Source organism: Antechinus flavipes, chromosome 6 (genome assembly GCF_016432865.1).
Source record: "Antechinus flavipes isolate AdamAnt ecotype Samford, QLD, Australia chromosome 6, AdamAnt_v2, whole genome shotgun sequence".
Lineage (NCBI taxonomy): Eukaryota > Metazoa > Chordata > Mammalia > Dasyuromorphia > Dasyuridae > Antechinus > Antechinus flavipes.
The window spans coordinates 87,060,174-87,076,171 of record NC_067403.1 but is presented as its reverse complement, the minus strand read 5'-3'; the positions used below and the strand labels follow the sequence as shown (position 1 = coordinate 87,076,171).

General features: G+C 36.5%; 1 protein-coding gene and 1 long non-coding RNA gene across 2 annotated transcripts; both read left to right on the top strand.

The window, feature by feature from the left end:
- Positions 1-743: 743 nt before the first annotated feature.
- LOC127541770 (uncharacterized) lies at positions 744-7,344 on the top strand. Its single transcript, XR_007948470.1, has 2 exons — positions 744-984; positions 7,027-7,344. It is a non-coding gene; the product is annotated as an uncharacterized LOC127541770 (long non-coding RNA).
- A 6,052-nt stretch (positions 7,345-13,396) lies between these two features.
- LOC127541767 (endophilin-A2-like) lies at positions 13,397-14,974 on the top strand. The gene has a single exon (XM_051967001.1). The coding sequence runs from the start codon at positions 13,765-13,767 to the stop codon at positions 14,875-14,877; it is 1,113 nt and encodes a 370-aa protein (XP_051822961.1). The 5' UTR covers positions 13,397-13,764; the 3' UTR covers positions 14,878-14,974.
- Positions 14,975-15,998: the final 1,024 nt, after the last annotated feature.

Here is a 15,998-nt window from a genome sequence, read left to right as displayed (position 1 = left end):
ATCAGTTAGATTTTTTGTTGTTTATTTTTCAGTTATATCTGACCCTTCATGATTCCATTTGAGATTTTTCAGCAAAGAAACTAGAGTATTTGCTATTCCTTCTCTAGCTCATTTTACAGATAAGGAAACTGAGGTAAACAAGATTAAATGATTTGTCCAGGGTTACCTAGCTAATAAGTATCTAAGGTCAGATTTGAACTCAGGAAGATACCTAGATGCCCCAGTTGATTTTTAACTAAGATATGTTTAATTCAAGGAGACAGCAAGAACAAAGATGTAATGATTTCTCTCCAACACTTCAGGTACAAACTCTCTCCCTATCATACCTTGGTCTGTGAAGTGGATAAGCTCACTCTTTGCACAGATTTTACATAATATTGGTCCAAATGTGTCATTGCTGCCAAGTGAGTCTTTGTCTCAACTATCACCAGACTGAGTTCCATGGGTCCTCCCTGCTCTTGGGGGCATTGATACTAGGCTAGCTGTAAAAACAGGACAATAAATCAATCTTTTCTGACTTTTAAAATTTACGAGAATATTGTATCTAGTCCTAAATAAACAGGAAAACCTAAAACAGGAAAAAACAAACATTCAGGCAAAAAGAGATCCATTTTCATTGGAGAAGGCTTTCCCCTTGTGACATTTGCTTTTGTAATCTGGAAAGGAGTCAAACCAAGATTAAGCAGGAAAAGAGAAAGCAACCAAAGAAAATGAGTGGCTCTAGCCTCTGATGCCTTTTTGAAGGCAACTCCAATTCTGACTACTTAGTCAAATGAAAAGTTTTCTCTTAAAATTAGGAATCAAAAAAACTTGGGTTCCAGTCCAATGCATATTTGCTAAAAGTCTCCATTTCTTTGTCTTTAAAATAAGAAAATTGAATTTCACAATAGCTAAACTCTATAATTCAAATTTCTTAATGAAGAAAACAATGGAGAAGAAGTTGAAAGGTCCTGGATCCATCTTGGTTCAATCTGTGTTACTTGGGTAAGTTATAGATCCAGATAATCTGTCAAATCCCTTTCAGCTCTAAATCCCATGACTCATATGTAAATAGAAGTTTAAAAAATGTAATGATGAATCAAATACTATTAACCCTAAGATTCAAGTTATGCAGGAGTTGCAAATAATGAAGTCTTCCTTTCTTTAAATCACTTAAAAATTGTCTATTGTTATGTAATATCTCTTTATCTTCCATTTATATAGATGGAATAATATAGATAATGATGTGTGTAATTTATATATAGATAATTAATATAGATAATGATGTATATAGAAGAGAGCAATTATAAAGGTGAGTTGTAAAGGAAGAATATAAGTCCTTCCTTATGTGAGGGAGAATGCAAATCCTCCTATTCTCAAGGAAAATCTTTGAGAATTCTTGTGGTGCACTTTACAAAAGTAATATGGTTAATCAGGTGACATAATGATATAAAATTCCACTCTTCTGTTTTGGTGCAGATTATTATAGAAGCTTTAGAATGCTTCATATTTCTATAGCATTGTAAGATTTATAAAGGTCTTTCCATAAATTTCTTCCTTATGATAAATATTTTATGTGTGATTGATGTTTGTAATGGTCATCTCCATTTTGTAAAGAAAAAAATAGGAATAGACATGTTAAGAAATTTGTCCAAGATTATATGACTAGTAAGTAAGTAGTAAGGCTAGAACTCTTATACTAATTGATGAAATGTCTTCATATCCAACTTAACCCATGCATAGCTCCAGTCTGCTGCTTTCCAGCCATATTTGTGCTTCCCCAGATCATTCTTTTGCATCTTCCTTTCCTTTATATTTCTGGAAAGGTAATCAAATCAACATTGCCATTCCTAGAAACGATGTGCTCATGAATTTAAGATTCTACTCACCAGTTTTGTGACTACCTAGACTAAAATGCTTTGATCTCCTCCATGGCTATCGCCCCTCTTTATGTTTTTATTTTCCTTATGGTAACATAGTCTTCTGAGAACAATTTACAATTGTACTTCTAACAAAGTGCAATCCTGGAATATTGTGAGTATTTAAGTCCTTCCTTTGTTTTTGGAAGTGACCTTAGATCTAGTCTAACTCATTCTGAGGAACTCGAGGCCCATTTGAGAGACATCAGTGCATGAAAATATGGATAGTTTTATAGCAAAATATATGACCCAAATACATTCAATTTAATTTTACAAATATTATTCACTCATTTCTCTATCAGAAAGACACAAAGCTAGATGCTGGAGATGCTGGTCTTTGTCTTTAAGAAGCTTACATTCTTAACAGACAGGGGAGATGCATTTTAACAATATTTAAATGGAACAAAGGACCATGGACTGAAAGGGATTTTAGGGGTAATTAAGTCAAAACTTTTTATGGTATGGATGAGGAAATTAAGATCCAGGAAATAAAATGATTTGTCTCAATTTATATAGCTTCCGAATCAGAATAGAAAAAGAAATACAACATAGAATAGGAAGGGAGCATTAAGAATGAGGAGATTCAGACAGATTTCCTTTAGGAGCTGTTGCATATGTTGAACCTTGAAGGAAGCTAGTTAAGGAGGAGGTAGAAGGGAGGAGGTTGAGGAGTTTCTTTTTGGAATGGGCTCCATATAGCCTGTGCAAAGGCATAAACTAGGAAAGGGATTCCATGTTTGGGGACCACAGAGTGGATGGGGAGGAAATGAAAATGAGCCTACTGCCTAGATCGTGAAAGGTTTTAAAAATCATCGGAGAGTTAGCAGCAGCCAGATCTTTTGACTTTCTATTAAGTCTTCCTGCAATCACATCACAATGTACAGATGTAAACGATACCTTTATTATTGTAGTTGCTACAAGTAGTACCATCTTAATAAAGGCAACATGGTGTAATGGATAAAGTGTTATCTCTGGAATAAGGAAACCTCAGGTTAATCCAGCTTCAGGTCCTTCCTTGCTCTGTAACTCTGCTTTTTCATATAATTTCTCTGAAACTCAGTTTCCTCTTTAATGAAATGGGAACAATAAAATGCTTCACAGGCTTGCTGTGAGACAAACTAGTTAACATGAATATTATTATTAATATGCAATTAACATTAATATTAAAAATTATTATGTATAGAAAAGCTTGGTAAACATTGAAGTCTTCTATAAATGTCATTTATATGGTAATTACCTGAATTAAAATGTTAGGTTAAGAAATTTAGTAGAATTAATCATCAGTATTACAGAAATTTTCTCAAGGTTTTGCCTCTTAGGCAAAAGGAAGGACGAGAGTGAAATATAGTATTCTGGGCTTATTGGAATAGATTGAGGCTTTTGCCTGGCCTGCTTCCATTTTATTATTCCCACAGCATGCCCATCTCTATGTTCTGTGTCCATGCACAGATGCCTGCTGGAAGCAGGTGGGGCTGCTTAGGAGTTTTGTCATGGTTAGGTTGGCCAGGGAAGATGGGCATTGATGGCCTGCCTTAGGCTGCACCCATCTGGTCAGATCTATCTCAGACTCATGAAAAGCTTAACAAAGAAAGCCTAGAGGAAGGTCTACTTGTGGAAAGCCCTGGTTCTATTTGTGGTTTTTATTTGCTCATTGGAGGAACGGAGTAATTTTTGAGAGTGGAAAAAGTAGAATGGAATACATTTTAATTCTTGTTAAGAAACAAACATACATATCCATCCCAAACAAACATGGTTTTATTGGAAAAAATTCATACCACTCTTGTTTCTATGATTCTTTCCATGGAGAATTTGATTAAACTTTTTTCCACATAAAGTTTTTGATTCTGAGTGGGAGGGAAATGTTTATTTCTTCTTTCTAGTGGGTAGGTATGATGTGACATTGAAATTATGCTACAAATACTTACATACATGTGTACACATATGTATACACATACATACATATGTATATATGTAAATTTACATAAATACTTTCATTTTAAGGCTTACAAAATAATTCCCTCTTAACAGTCTTGTCCCATTTACCAAAAGTATTCTTCTGTCTAAGTAGTTTAACAGCAATAGTTAAGCAGAGTGGACATCTCATTAGGATCAAAGATGTGAAGCCAGAGGAGTTATTAGAAGCTATCTAGTCTAATACCTTCATTATAGATGAGGAACTAAATCCAGAAAGAATGATTTACTCCAAATCATAGAAGTAAGAAGTATACCCATCATTCAATTCAATGTGTGCATACTACATAGGTCCTGGGGATGCAATGATAATTTTTAATGTTTTCTTTCTCCAGGAATTTATGTTTTTTTGATAGGGAAATATAAACAGGTGAGTAAAAATATAATAATTTGTAATGTAATGCAAGATAGAATATAAATATATAATATAATACATATAAATATAGAGTACAAATATAATATATATAATATAAAATGTATAAATATATTTTCTTCTATAAGATAGAAGGGAAGTAACTAGGTATGAATTAAGACATAAAAGATTTAAGAAGAGGAAAAATAGTTGAACAAGCTTCTGTCTTGATAGTCTTCATCTTCTTGGTAAGAACTCTTAAAGAATAAAAAGGGGCAAGGGAGATTTCCTACCCATAGGATAATATAATCTTCTTGAGGATGGGGATTATTTTTCTTTTTTGTCATTGTCTTCCCAGATTATTTGTGGAAAGAATTTATTAAGTGCTTATTTAATTGCATTGAATTAAGGATTTAATTATTACCTATACTTATTACCACAGAAACCCTATAAGGTAAGTAGAAAGATATTATTAATACCAGAGGAGGAATCCAAGGTTTATATAGGTAAAGTATTTTATTTATACATTTCAGAGTTAACCAGGTCCCCTGAGTCTAGACTTAGTTTTCCTTTTATTCCACTATAGTGCCTCTTAGTCAATAAACATTTATTAATTGCTCAGTATATACCAAGCATTGAAATCTCATGTGGAAGACACAACTTAATATAATGGTGAGGATGCAAGATCAGTAGTCAGAAGTCTTGGCTTCTAGTCTGGGTTGTGCTGGAGTTGGTTAATGACATTAGACCTTCATTCTCTTACCTGTAAAATGGAAAGCTTATATCAGATAATGCCTTGGGTACTTTTCAGAGTTTTTTTTTTTTTCCTCTTTGACTCATTAAATGTTAAGGTGTAAAAAAATAATGATTCTTTTCTCTAAAATCATGGGGGAAAGCAGGTTATATCAAGATATCTCCGTGTCCTGTTTTTCCATTTCCTGATGCACATACAGTTTTACTGACAATAACTGTCTAGGTATAATGGTATAGTGGGAAAAGATCTGATTCTGCAGTCAAAGGATTTTTATTAAAATCTTACCCCTAATGTTCACTAAGTGACCTTATGCAAATTTTTAAATTAGCCTGGTTTCAATTTCTTAGACTAAAAAAAAACAGGATTGGGTTAGATGGTTTCTGGGTTTTTTCAGCTCTAAATTAGTGATCTTGAGGAGAGGAAGCTAGGTGTACAGTGGATAGAATGGTCAGCCTGGAGTCAAAAACCGGAGTTCAAATTTAACCTCACATAGGTATGTGCTGGCTGTGGTTCTCATGAATTTTGATTGTTTGGTTGAGTTATCAGTGGGATATATTCTTAGGTGTAAGGGATAGGTTTGTGATTCTAGCTTCTCCTGTATTCATATTCATATTGTATTTCAGGATGGGAAGTAAGGGATGGTAAATGAAATGCTTATTGTGGGCAAAGCACTATGCTAAGTATGGTACAAATAAAAAAAAAGCAGGAGAGTTCCTATCTAAAGAATTTGAATTTCCAAATATGGAAGACTTTAGCTATAAATCAGATGGAGAGGCCCCATGATCCTTAGGATGCAGTGGTAAAGCAGATGATATATTTTATTTAATATCAATTTCAATTTTTAAAATCAGTGATGGTCAAGTTACTATTGTTCATTTGCATGATGTGTCTTGCATCATCTCCCATTTCCCTTCCCAAGGAAAAGAAAGGTTCTTAAGAACACTAAACCAAAGAGATAACTCAAATTCTCCTTTTCAATTTAAGTGAGTAGTAGAATGGTGACAGAACGAGCTTCCCCAGGTGCTTCAAAGTTTATTCTGAATGGCAATAATTGTTCTTCCCTATTTCCCTAGAACCTCCAACGTGGTTTAAAGTCAGCTCTAAATGCCAATGCTGTGCTGTCCTAGAAACTTGCTGCAATTCTTTAGGAAGTCCCTTATGTGGCCCTAAGCCTAACACACACTTAAGTGTGTGATTGAGTAAGTCACTTTACATCTTAGAAACTTGGTTTCCTTATTTCTAAAAAGAATAATAGTCATGCTACTTACTTTGTAAAAATGCTGTAAGAAAGTGCTATAAACAATGCTTATGTTTCCATTTTAGCTTCAGTTTTAAATAAAAATGTTGTTTATCTTATCTTTCTGCACTTTATGATTTTCTGAGTTCACAGCGGGTGATCTTTCTAATCTGAACCGGAATGGAAAGATAAACGCACTGAATCACATTTACTTCTATCTTTTTTTATTAAGTTTAGAACATTTTTTTTAGCTGGTAATAGTAAAACTTCATCATTTCCTGAATATAACTCCCTCATCCTCTCTCCCCTTAACTCCTGCCTTCTTAAGACAGTAGGATCATAGTGTGAGAGATAAAAGATACTCTAAGGGACTATCTAGTTGTACTCCATTATTTTACAGATGAAGCTCAGATCCAGGGTTACCAACCCTCAGTGACTAGCTTAATACCACCCAGATTTATTTTGCCTATCTGAAAAAGATATTTTAAAGCTACTTTCCCATGAGCACTAAAATCTTAGATCCCTCATTTTCTGTCTCATTCACCATGCATTGCTGGTTGTTTCTTTCAAATTCATCTTGTCTTCCTCATTCTCTGCTCCCTCATTTTATCATTTGATCTATTTAGGATCATCTCCCAATTTCAGTCATTTTCAAAGAACATAACCTGAAGCATAAAAAAGTTCAAATCTCATACTAATTTTTTCTCTGTTATCTAAGATTGAGAGATTTCCTTTCTGAGGACCAATGTTTACAGAAAAATGAAGAAATGTAAAGTTCTTTATTGTTACCCATCCTTGATTGTAATATTTGCAGGTGACAGTTGGAGCAGCCGGGGAAGAGCAAAACCAAGATCTCAGAAGCAGAAGACTTGCATTTGAATCCATTATTTAGTAGCTTTGGGATCTTTATGTCTTATGTCTTAATCTTATGTCATTACTATAAGTGTAAGTTTGCTTATGTGTAAAATGGGGATAATAATATCTAGTTTACATGGTATTTGGAATTGTTGAGTGAGAGGATTTATGTAAAGTATTATATGGCTTATTTGAAGCAAGAGTTGTACCTCCCCTAATACTTCCCTATTTTCTAACCAAGAAAAAATAATGAAAATAAAACAGTATTCAAAAAGCCTATATTTGCATCTCATCTATTGTTTCCTCTGCTACTTTGATAATATCCCAGAATCCTGATACTCAATATGAAACTCTGCTTTAAAATTATACTTTGTTATAGAATTCATTATTTTATTACATAAATTAAAAACAAAATAATTAAAAATATGAAATATAAAATTCTTCTTTCTTAAATCTTAATGACTGCCAAGGGTATCACTATCATCTCAGTCATCCTGGCTCACAGTCTAGGTATCATCCTCACCTCTTTGCTCTAATGCCCCATATTCAATTAGTGGCCAAATCCTGTTCACTTTTACCCTTGTCTATGCCCCCTCTCCTTCTCTGATACTTCTACCCCCTTGGTAAAGACCCTTATTATACTGATTTCCCTACGTCATCTCTCCTCAATTCAATCCACCATCCCACTTAGCTATCATATTGATTTCATTAAAATACAACAGCTCTGATCATATCACTCTCCCTGTCCCATAGTCTATTTGATAAACTCCAAGATCCAACCATATCAAAATTTTCTACTTGGATTTCAAAGTCCTTTATAAACCGGTTTCTTCCTAGCTTTGCAATTTTGCACCTTTTTTCTTTCAAGAATCTGCAATCCGGATGATATCGGAGAGGCCTGGAGAGACGTAAGTCAATTGATGGTAAGTGAAGTGAGCAGCATTGTGAAATCATTGTACACAGCAATAGCAAGATTATATGATGATCAATTCTGATAGACATGACTCTTTTCAACAATGAGATGATTCAGGCCAGTTCCAATGATCTTGTGATGAAGACAACCTTTTATACCCAGTGAGAGGACTGTGGATATTGAGGGTGGTTGTTTGCTTGCATTTTATTTTCTTATTTTTTTTTTTTGCTTTTTGATTTGATTTTTCTTTGTTCAGCAAGATAATTGTATAAATATGTATGCATATATTGGATTTAACATATTTTTATCATGTTTAACATATATTGGATTACTTTCCATCTAGGGAATGGGGTGGAGGGAAAAATTGGAACATAAGATTTGCAAGGGTTAATGTTGAAAAATTATCTATGCATAGGTTGGAAATTAAAAAAAAAATCTTTAGTAAAAAAAATACTCCTTGTTCTCCTAAAAAAAAATCAATCTATCCTCTCATGACAGTAAAAAAAAAAATCTGCAATCCAAGGATACTGGTCTCTTCTTTATTTTCACAATGACTCAATTTCCTGTGTCATGCCTTTTAACTAATTCTATTCCATGCCTATGGTATCCTCACTTTTTTCTGCCTTATCGATGTCCAGCTTTTTTCAAATATCGACTTTCCTTTCCTATTCGGCTAGTCTCTTAGATTTCATGATCTCCAGAAAGTTGTCATTAGAAAAGATGAAATCAACTCTGAAATTCACACTTCTTCTGTACCCCTTTACCCCTGCGTTCCCTCCTTCTATCTAGTTAGACAAGGTAGAGGGTGTATATGCAAGTGTTCCTCCAAGACTCTGTTTGAGGAGGGCATTTAAGAAATTCACCACATCATTTCCCTCTTAGCTATTCCCCTGGATTTTGTGCTCTTGAGAGTTTTGGAGATCATAATTCTGCAAGATGAATTCAGATCTGTAACTCACATTTGTTTATATCATTTTATACCTGGACTACAGGATTCTATTACGTTTGCTGGGTACACTCCCTTTTAACCACTATCCTTGCTTTTCAGCTTCTTTTTTATGTGTCATCTACCTTCCCCCATAGATTGTGAGGTCCTCGAGGACACAGGGTCACTTTTGCAATTTTTTTATCCCCAGCACTTAGCATAGTGCTTGGCACTTGGTAGGAGCTAAGTAGATATTTATTGATTCTGACTGACCTGCAGAAACCCTTATCTCTGAGATTACCATCAATTTATCATCTATCTTTAAAATTTTTATTTAGTGCATTTTATGGAGTAAAACAAACATTTCCATAACATAGTATAATAAAAAAGATGATTGCACATTAAATTTCAAATCTACTATATATAACTTGCTATTTCTTTAAAATATATACTAGTTATCATGCAAATTTATTTTCTTCTTTCTTGCCTCCCATTAGACTACCATTAGATACAAATATGTGTGTGTATAAATGTCTATGTTTGTGTCTTTTCCTTTTTACCTATCTCTTCGTCTCTCTGCCTCTTTATCTCTGTCTCTTTTCATGTACGTACACATATACACATATGTAAAATCATTCTATAATACTTCTATTGTTTTTCTCTTTACATTCAGATAGCATCTTCCTTCATAAGTCTTTTGTAGTTAATATGAATTTGTATAATTAACTCAAAATGACTTAGTTACTAAAGTTATTAAAACATTGCTACTATATACAATGTTCTTTTAGTTCTGCTCATTTTATTCTTCATTATTTCCTGCAAGTTTATACATGTTTTTCAAAGCTCATTGAGCTCATCATTTCTTATAGCATTTGCAATTTCATCACAATTATATATTACTTGTTCAGAAATTCTCCAATTACTATCTATCTATCTATCTATCTACCTACCTACCTACCTACCTATTTACCCATTTGTCATATTTGTACATAGCTGTTTTCATGTTGTCTACTCCATTAGACTGTGAACTCTTTTTTCTTTATTTCTCTAATGCTTAGCCATGGACTAACATATAACAAATGCTTAATAAATGCTGTGTATTTTATCTACGATGTTATTAGTTGTTTGTTTATTGGAGGGTAAAAATTTTCCATCATGGCATTTCACTAGATAGAGCCCTGCCTTGAAACAAAGAAAAAGAGTTAAAATAAAATTAATTGGCATATTTTATCCAACAATATATGTAACATTCCATTCCACATGTATGGAAAGTATGTTTCTCCATCTAGGACCTCTAGGTGGACAATGGTCATTGCATTTAATCAGATTCCAGCTGCCTTTAATTATTATTTTTCTTTCCATTATCCAGTCCTTGTGTATATTATTCCCTTCATTCAATTTTCTTCACCCTGTATTAGAAGAAACAGAAACATTTCCCTGCACACACATACATACACACACACACACACACACATGCACAAACACACATTTCATTGGTTACTCTCTCTACTTTGTTTACAATTTTATGTTACTCCCCTTAAAAAAAAAAAAAACAACTGCTTAGGGATTTTTTGGTATATATGGAACTTCTCTTTTTGTCTTTAACCTCCTTAGGATGTATACTATTACCATGTACACATGCCACTTGGCGAGCCACCCATCACCCACTCCTGTCCCCTCTGCTTGCTTTGAGATGGTCTTATTGTCCAGCTGTTTGACTCTTTCTTCACTGCCCAGTGCCTTGTCAGCCACCCACTGCCTTTGTAAACTCTTGCAACCCATTGGAAAATTTTCCGCATGGTTGCACAGCCCACTCACATTTTGGGGCTGAAAAAAGCAGCCTACAAGGTTAGACTTGTTGATAATCCCCCCCCCCAAATACATTGTAATAATTGGCTTACTATAAGCATTTAAATAATTTTCATTCCTTCAAGTCTTTTCAGTATACATACCTGTTTGGCAATGGGCTCTTTTAGCAAAGTAGCTGGTTAAAACTAAAGAGTTTTTGCATGGGGAAAGACACTTGTTTTTGTACCTGTGTATGGGTATACATATATGTGTGTGTATGTATATGTAATTATAGACATATATATACACATATATGCATATATATGTGTGTGTATATATATATATATATATACATATATACATATATGTATATATATATGAGGGAAAACTGCAGTGTCTACATTTATGGATAGATATACAGACACATGTGTCCCTGTGTTATTGTACCCATCAACATATATAATATATAAGCAATATACATGTGTACATACGTGGAAATTCACATAGCTATATATTACACATAGGCATATACGTATACATGTATACCCCATTGTTTGGAGATTTACACAAAATGCAACAATAGAATATGTACTGCATAAATCAAGAATACCTGGGTTCTAACCAAGCCTTTGTCACTAACTAGCTATTTGTTCTTTTACAAGACCTTTAAGTCTCCTGTGCTTTACTTATCTCATCTGCAAAGTAGAGATGCTATCTGTCCCATTTCATTTATGATGGCATTGTGAAAGTAAAATGAGATAAAGGAACTTGGGAAAATATAATGAACATTATACAAATGGAGAACTGGTTGACTGACTTGACTACTTTTCCACTAGATATTTTAGAATAATAAAGACATAGCCTTGGAGAAAATAGGCTGGTTCATAAAATCATTCTCTAACATTGAAAAATCTTTGCCAATAGACATTTTCAGTAATTTGAGGGCATTAAAAATTTCTAAAATAATGGAAATAAATGGGCTATCTTATGAGATAGTAAATTCCTTGTCCCTGGAAGAATTTAAGCACAGACCCAGGTGATTACTTGTTAGGGATATTGGAAATGGGATTCATACATCTGACAAAGGATTGAAGCAGGGATTTTCAAAGTGTGGTATAGGACCTCCTGAGATTCCCAAAAGTCATTTAGGAAAACACAAATATCAAAATAATGATGGTGACAAATTAATTTCTAATATGGCAAATATGTATAAAAATAATACATTTTGTGGGGATTCTTAATTTTTTTTTTTAGTGTAAAGGAGTCCAGAAGTCAAAACCTTCCAGAAACATTGGATTCAAGTGTAATTTGTTGTAGTGTGTTGAATCTTGATCTTTAAATCAGATAATGTGAAGAATTCAAACTGATACTTCCTCCCTAATTGAGTGAATAATGGATAAAACACCCATAAATTGGGGATAATATTTCTTGTCTCACCTCTCAGAATTTTTTTAAGAAAAGCATTTTGTACATCTGAAAACTTTTTGACCTTTGAGAGACTATGTGACTTTTATTGTTTATCTAAGAAAACATTTGACTGGTGGAACTAAAGAGTTTTGCTCTATAGACAAGGTATACCGGGAAAATTCCTTAAATGATATTGTAGCAAAGCTCAGAAATACAGAAAATGATTCTTTTTTTTTTTTATAGATAATGAAAGAACAGTGGTGGGGGAAAGTAAATCAGAAACCATATCTAGAAGAGAAAACTCCCAAGTAGTACTAATTTTGCCACTTCCCTTCTCTAGATCTCATTTTCCTCATCTGTGAATGAAGAAGTCTGAACAGATGATTTCCAAGATCCTTTCAGGTTACAAAATCCCAGAGTGCCTGTTTTTATTGTTTGGAATGAGTAAACTAATATTCAGTACATGGGGTATTGCAGAATAATAGGTCGAGGAAAACAATTTCCTTAACTCAGTTTTTTATATTCAATGCAATTGCCAGAGATTATTTCATTGCACCGTATTTATGAAATGCCTCTATTAATGACTAAATTATTTCATTAAAAATTATCAAAAAATTGTCAATATTTTGAACTTAAAATATATAGAATGACAAACAGAAGTGAAAAGCAAATATTATTGGGGTTAACTATGTACTATGGGGTCATTATTTACTATTGTTATTATCATTGTTATTATTATTATTCTCTGAGAGTCCAGCCAATTACCCATGCATTCAGGGGAGGCAATGGCAAGGTAGGGGAATGCCAATTAGGTGAGGATTGTATGTGTTCTGAATTCTTCCCAGTAACTATGAAGGCCTAAAATGAACCCTAAAATATGGATAGATGGCTCTAAGACTAATAATTAGGTTACCAAACTCCAGTCTATGGGTTATGACTTCTCCTAAGAGTTAAAGCTATCAATGAGGAGCCAAGATGTCAGAGAGAAGACAGGGAATTGCCTGAGTTCTCCCTAATTTCCCTCAGAAACGTTCATCAATTCTCTAATTCTGGCAAGAGAGAATCTAGAAAAGGCAGAGGGAAATAATTTTCCAGCCCAAGAGAACGTAGAAGTATTTCAGGAAAAGTCGGTCTCACTTAGGTAAAAGGGGAGCACAGTCGGGAGAAGGTGGCGTCCAAGCAAGCCAGCACGAAGCTCTCAGTCATAGCACAAACCGGCAACCGGACCTAGCAATTCAGGCTCAGCAGGCTAGTGGGACAGCAGGCCAGACGTGAGCCCCCAGCACTGCAGACAAATTGCCGGCCCTGGAACCCACGGCACAATAGGTGCAACAAGGCCTGGCCACCGCCGCAGAGGGGACAAGCTGCAGCACCTTAGACCCCAGAGCAGAAAGCCAGACTGGGCCTTTATCCCCAGAAGCTGTGCCCCAGGAGCCGAGATCAGCTTTAAAAAATGAGCAGAGAGGAAGCACGAGCCAGCAGGTGAACGAACGAACGAGGGAACAGGTGGGTGTTGAGGCGGAGATCCGGCGGAGGCGGTTGAGGCGCGAGCAGCCGCCGGTGGCCCGGCAGCTGTCAGCGTCAGGAGCTGTCCATCTGCCAGTCTGTTTATCTGTCGCTAGCTGGGTCTAGGTGGACCGGGAGGTCTGACCGCTAGAAGCAACATGTCGGCGGCCGGGCTCAAGAAACAGTTCTACAAGGCCACCCAGCTGGTCAGTGAAAAGGTTGGAGGAGCTGAAGGGACCAAGCTTGATGACGACTTCAAAGAAATGGAGAAGAAAGTGGATGTTACCAGCAAGGCTGTGGCAGAGGTGTTGACCAAAACCATTGAGTACCTGCAGCCCAACCCGGCCTCCCGAGCCAAGCTGACGATGCTCAACACCGTGTCGAAAATTAGAGGGCAGTTGAAGAATCCTGGCTATCCACAGTCGGAAGGGCTCTTGGGCGAATGCATGATTCGCTACGGAAAAGAGTTAGGCGAGGACTCCAACTTTGGCGATGCCCTTTTGGATGCTGGTGAATCAATGAAGCGCTTAGCGGAAGTGAAAGATTCCCTGGACATAGAAGTCAAACGGAATTTTATCGACCTCCTCCAGAACCTTTGTGATAAAGACTTAAAGGAGATCCAGCACCATCTGAAAAAGCTGGAGGGCAGACGGCTGGATTTTGACTATAAGAAGAAACGTCAAGGAAAGATATCAGATGAGGAGTTTCGGCAAGCGATGGAGAAATTTGAAGGGTCCAAGGAATTGGCAGAGACCAGCATGCACAACCTCTTAGACAGTGATATTGTTCAGGTGAGCCAGCTCTCAGCCCTGGTGGATGCCCAGCTGGATTACCACAAGCAAGCGGTTCAGATCCTGGATGAACTGGCAGACAAGCTGAAGCGCAGGATGCAGGAAGCCTCTTCCAGGTCTAAGCGGGAATACCAGCTAAAATCTAGAGAGTCCTTTGACTTTGGAGAGCCTGCTCAATCCAATGGAGGTGTCCCTTGTGCCTCAGCCCCCAAGATCACAGCATCTTCCTCTTTACCATCCTCTGATAAGCCCAAGCCCATCAGGACTCCCAAAAGTCGGATGCCATCTCGGGACCAGCCCAGTTGCAAGGCCCTGTATGACTTTGAACCTGAGAACGATGGGGAGCTGGGTTTCCGGGCAGGTGACATCATCACACTAACCAACCAGATCGATGAAAACTGGTATGAAGGCATGATCAACAGTCAGTCAGGCTTCTTCCCCCTCAATTATGTGGAGGTGCTGGTCCCACTACCTCAGTGAAATGACTACTATCCATACCTCCTTCCTTGCCCTCCCATCCTCTTCCCTTCTCCTGTTCCCCCTCCCTCCCCCCATAATAAGGAAAGCCAAGTCTGATCTCCTGTATTCCATTTAATTTTGTTCCTTGGTGACACCAGTCTCTTACTAGAAAACAAATGGGATACTATTAACCCTGACCATATCACAATGGCATCAATTATTTGGACCGGGTTCCCCCTTAACTCCATCCTCTCCAAGAATTTGTTACTTCCTGAGACTTCTCAAGGAGTGTATTGCTTCCTTTCCCTCCCTGCCCCAGTCCCTGTGGCAAAGGTTGAGGCAGCAAAGTCCCTTAGTTCTGACATCCTGAGTTGGGCCCAGCTTGCCCTGGAAAGACTGAACAGTGGATGCTACCTAGTTGAGTTACAAGTTGAGTATAGGTAAACTATACTCACTAGCCAGTGAGTTTTAATCAGTTTAGGGGGTCTTGCAGAGAAATGCAGTTTATTTAAATAATCTAGTTTGCATCACCTAAATTTACATAAGACACTAATGACCACCCAAGGTATTTTTGGCAGGGAGGGGAGCAACTCCTTTACTTCTACCTTTACCTCCATCTTCCATCTCCAGACTTTGTCCCTTCATTCCTCCTCCAATTGCTACTTCTAAGGGGCTTGGGTAAACTTTAATTTACTCATTGGGCTCCACTAGCCATATTCCCCATCTTAGTCAGTACCTTGACTCTCAGTTGGGACTGGATTTGGCTGTGAGGAGCCCATGCAAAGGTGAAACATTAAGGTGCTCTTTGAAAAACTAAACTTCCTCTCTAAATTCTTTCTTGCCTGAGCAACCATTGCTCCCCTATTCTGGCCCCCTACCAAGGAATTTTCAAAGGCTGTCCCTTTATCTTTTGAGTGTGATCTGGTTCCCTGGTCCATAGCCTTAGATATTCTCAACCTCTCACTCCCACCTGAAGCCATAGCTATCACTCCTTGAGATCCTCAAGTTGACTTGAAAGATTCTGACCCTTTCTCTGAACCAAGACTGGGAAAACCTGCAGTGCTAATTAAAGCTGTAGCAAGCGTATGAACTAAAGCCACAACAAGAATCTTCTAAGAAATGTTTTGAGTGATCTTTAGGGA

What these genes read in the sequence shown, in the direction of transcription:
- LOC127541767 (XM_051967001.1), top strand. Translation starts at nt 13,765, where the DNA reads ATGTCGGCGGCCGGGCTCAAGAAACAGTTCTACAAGGCCACCCAGCTG.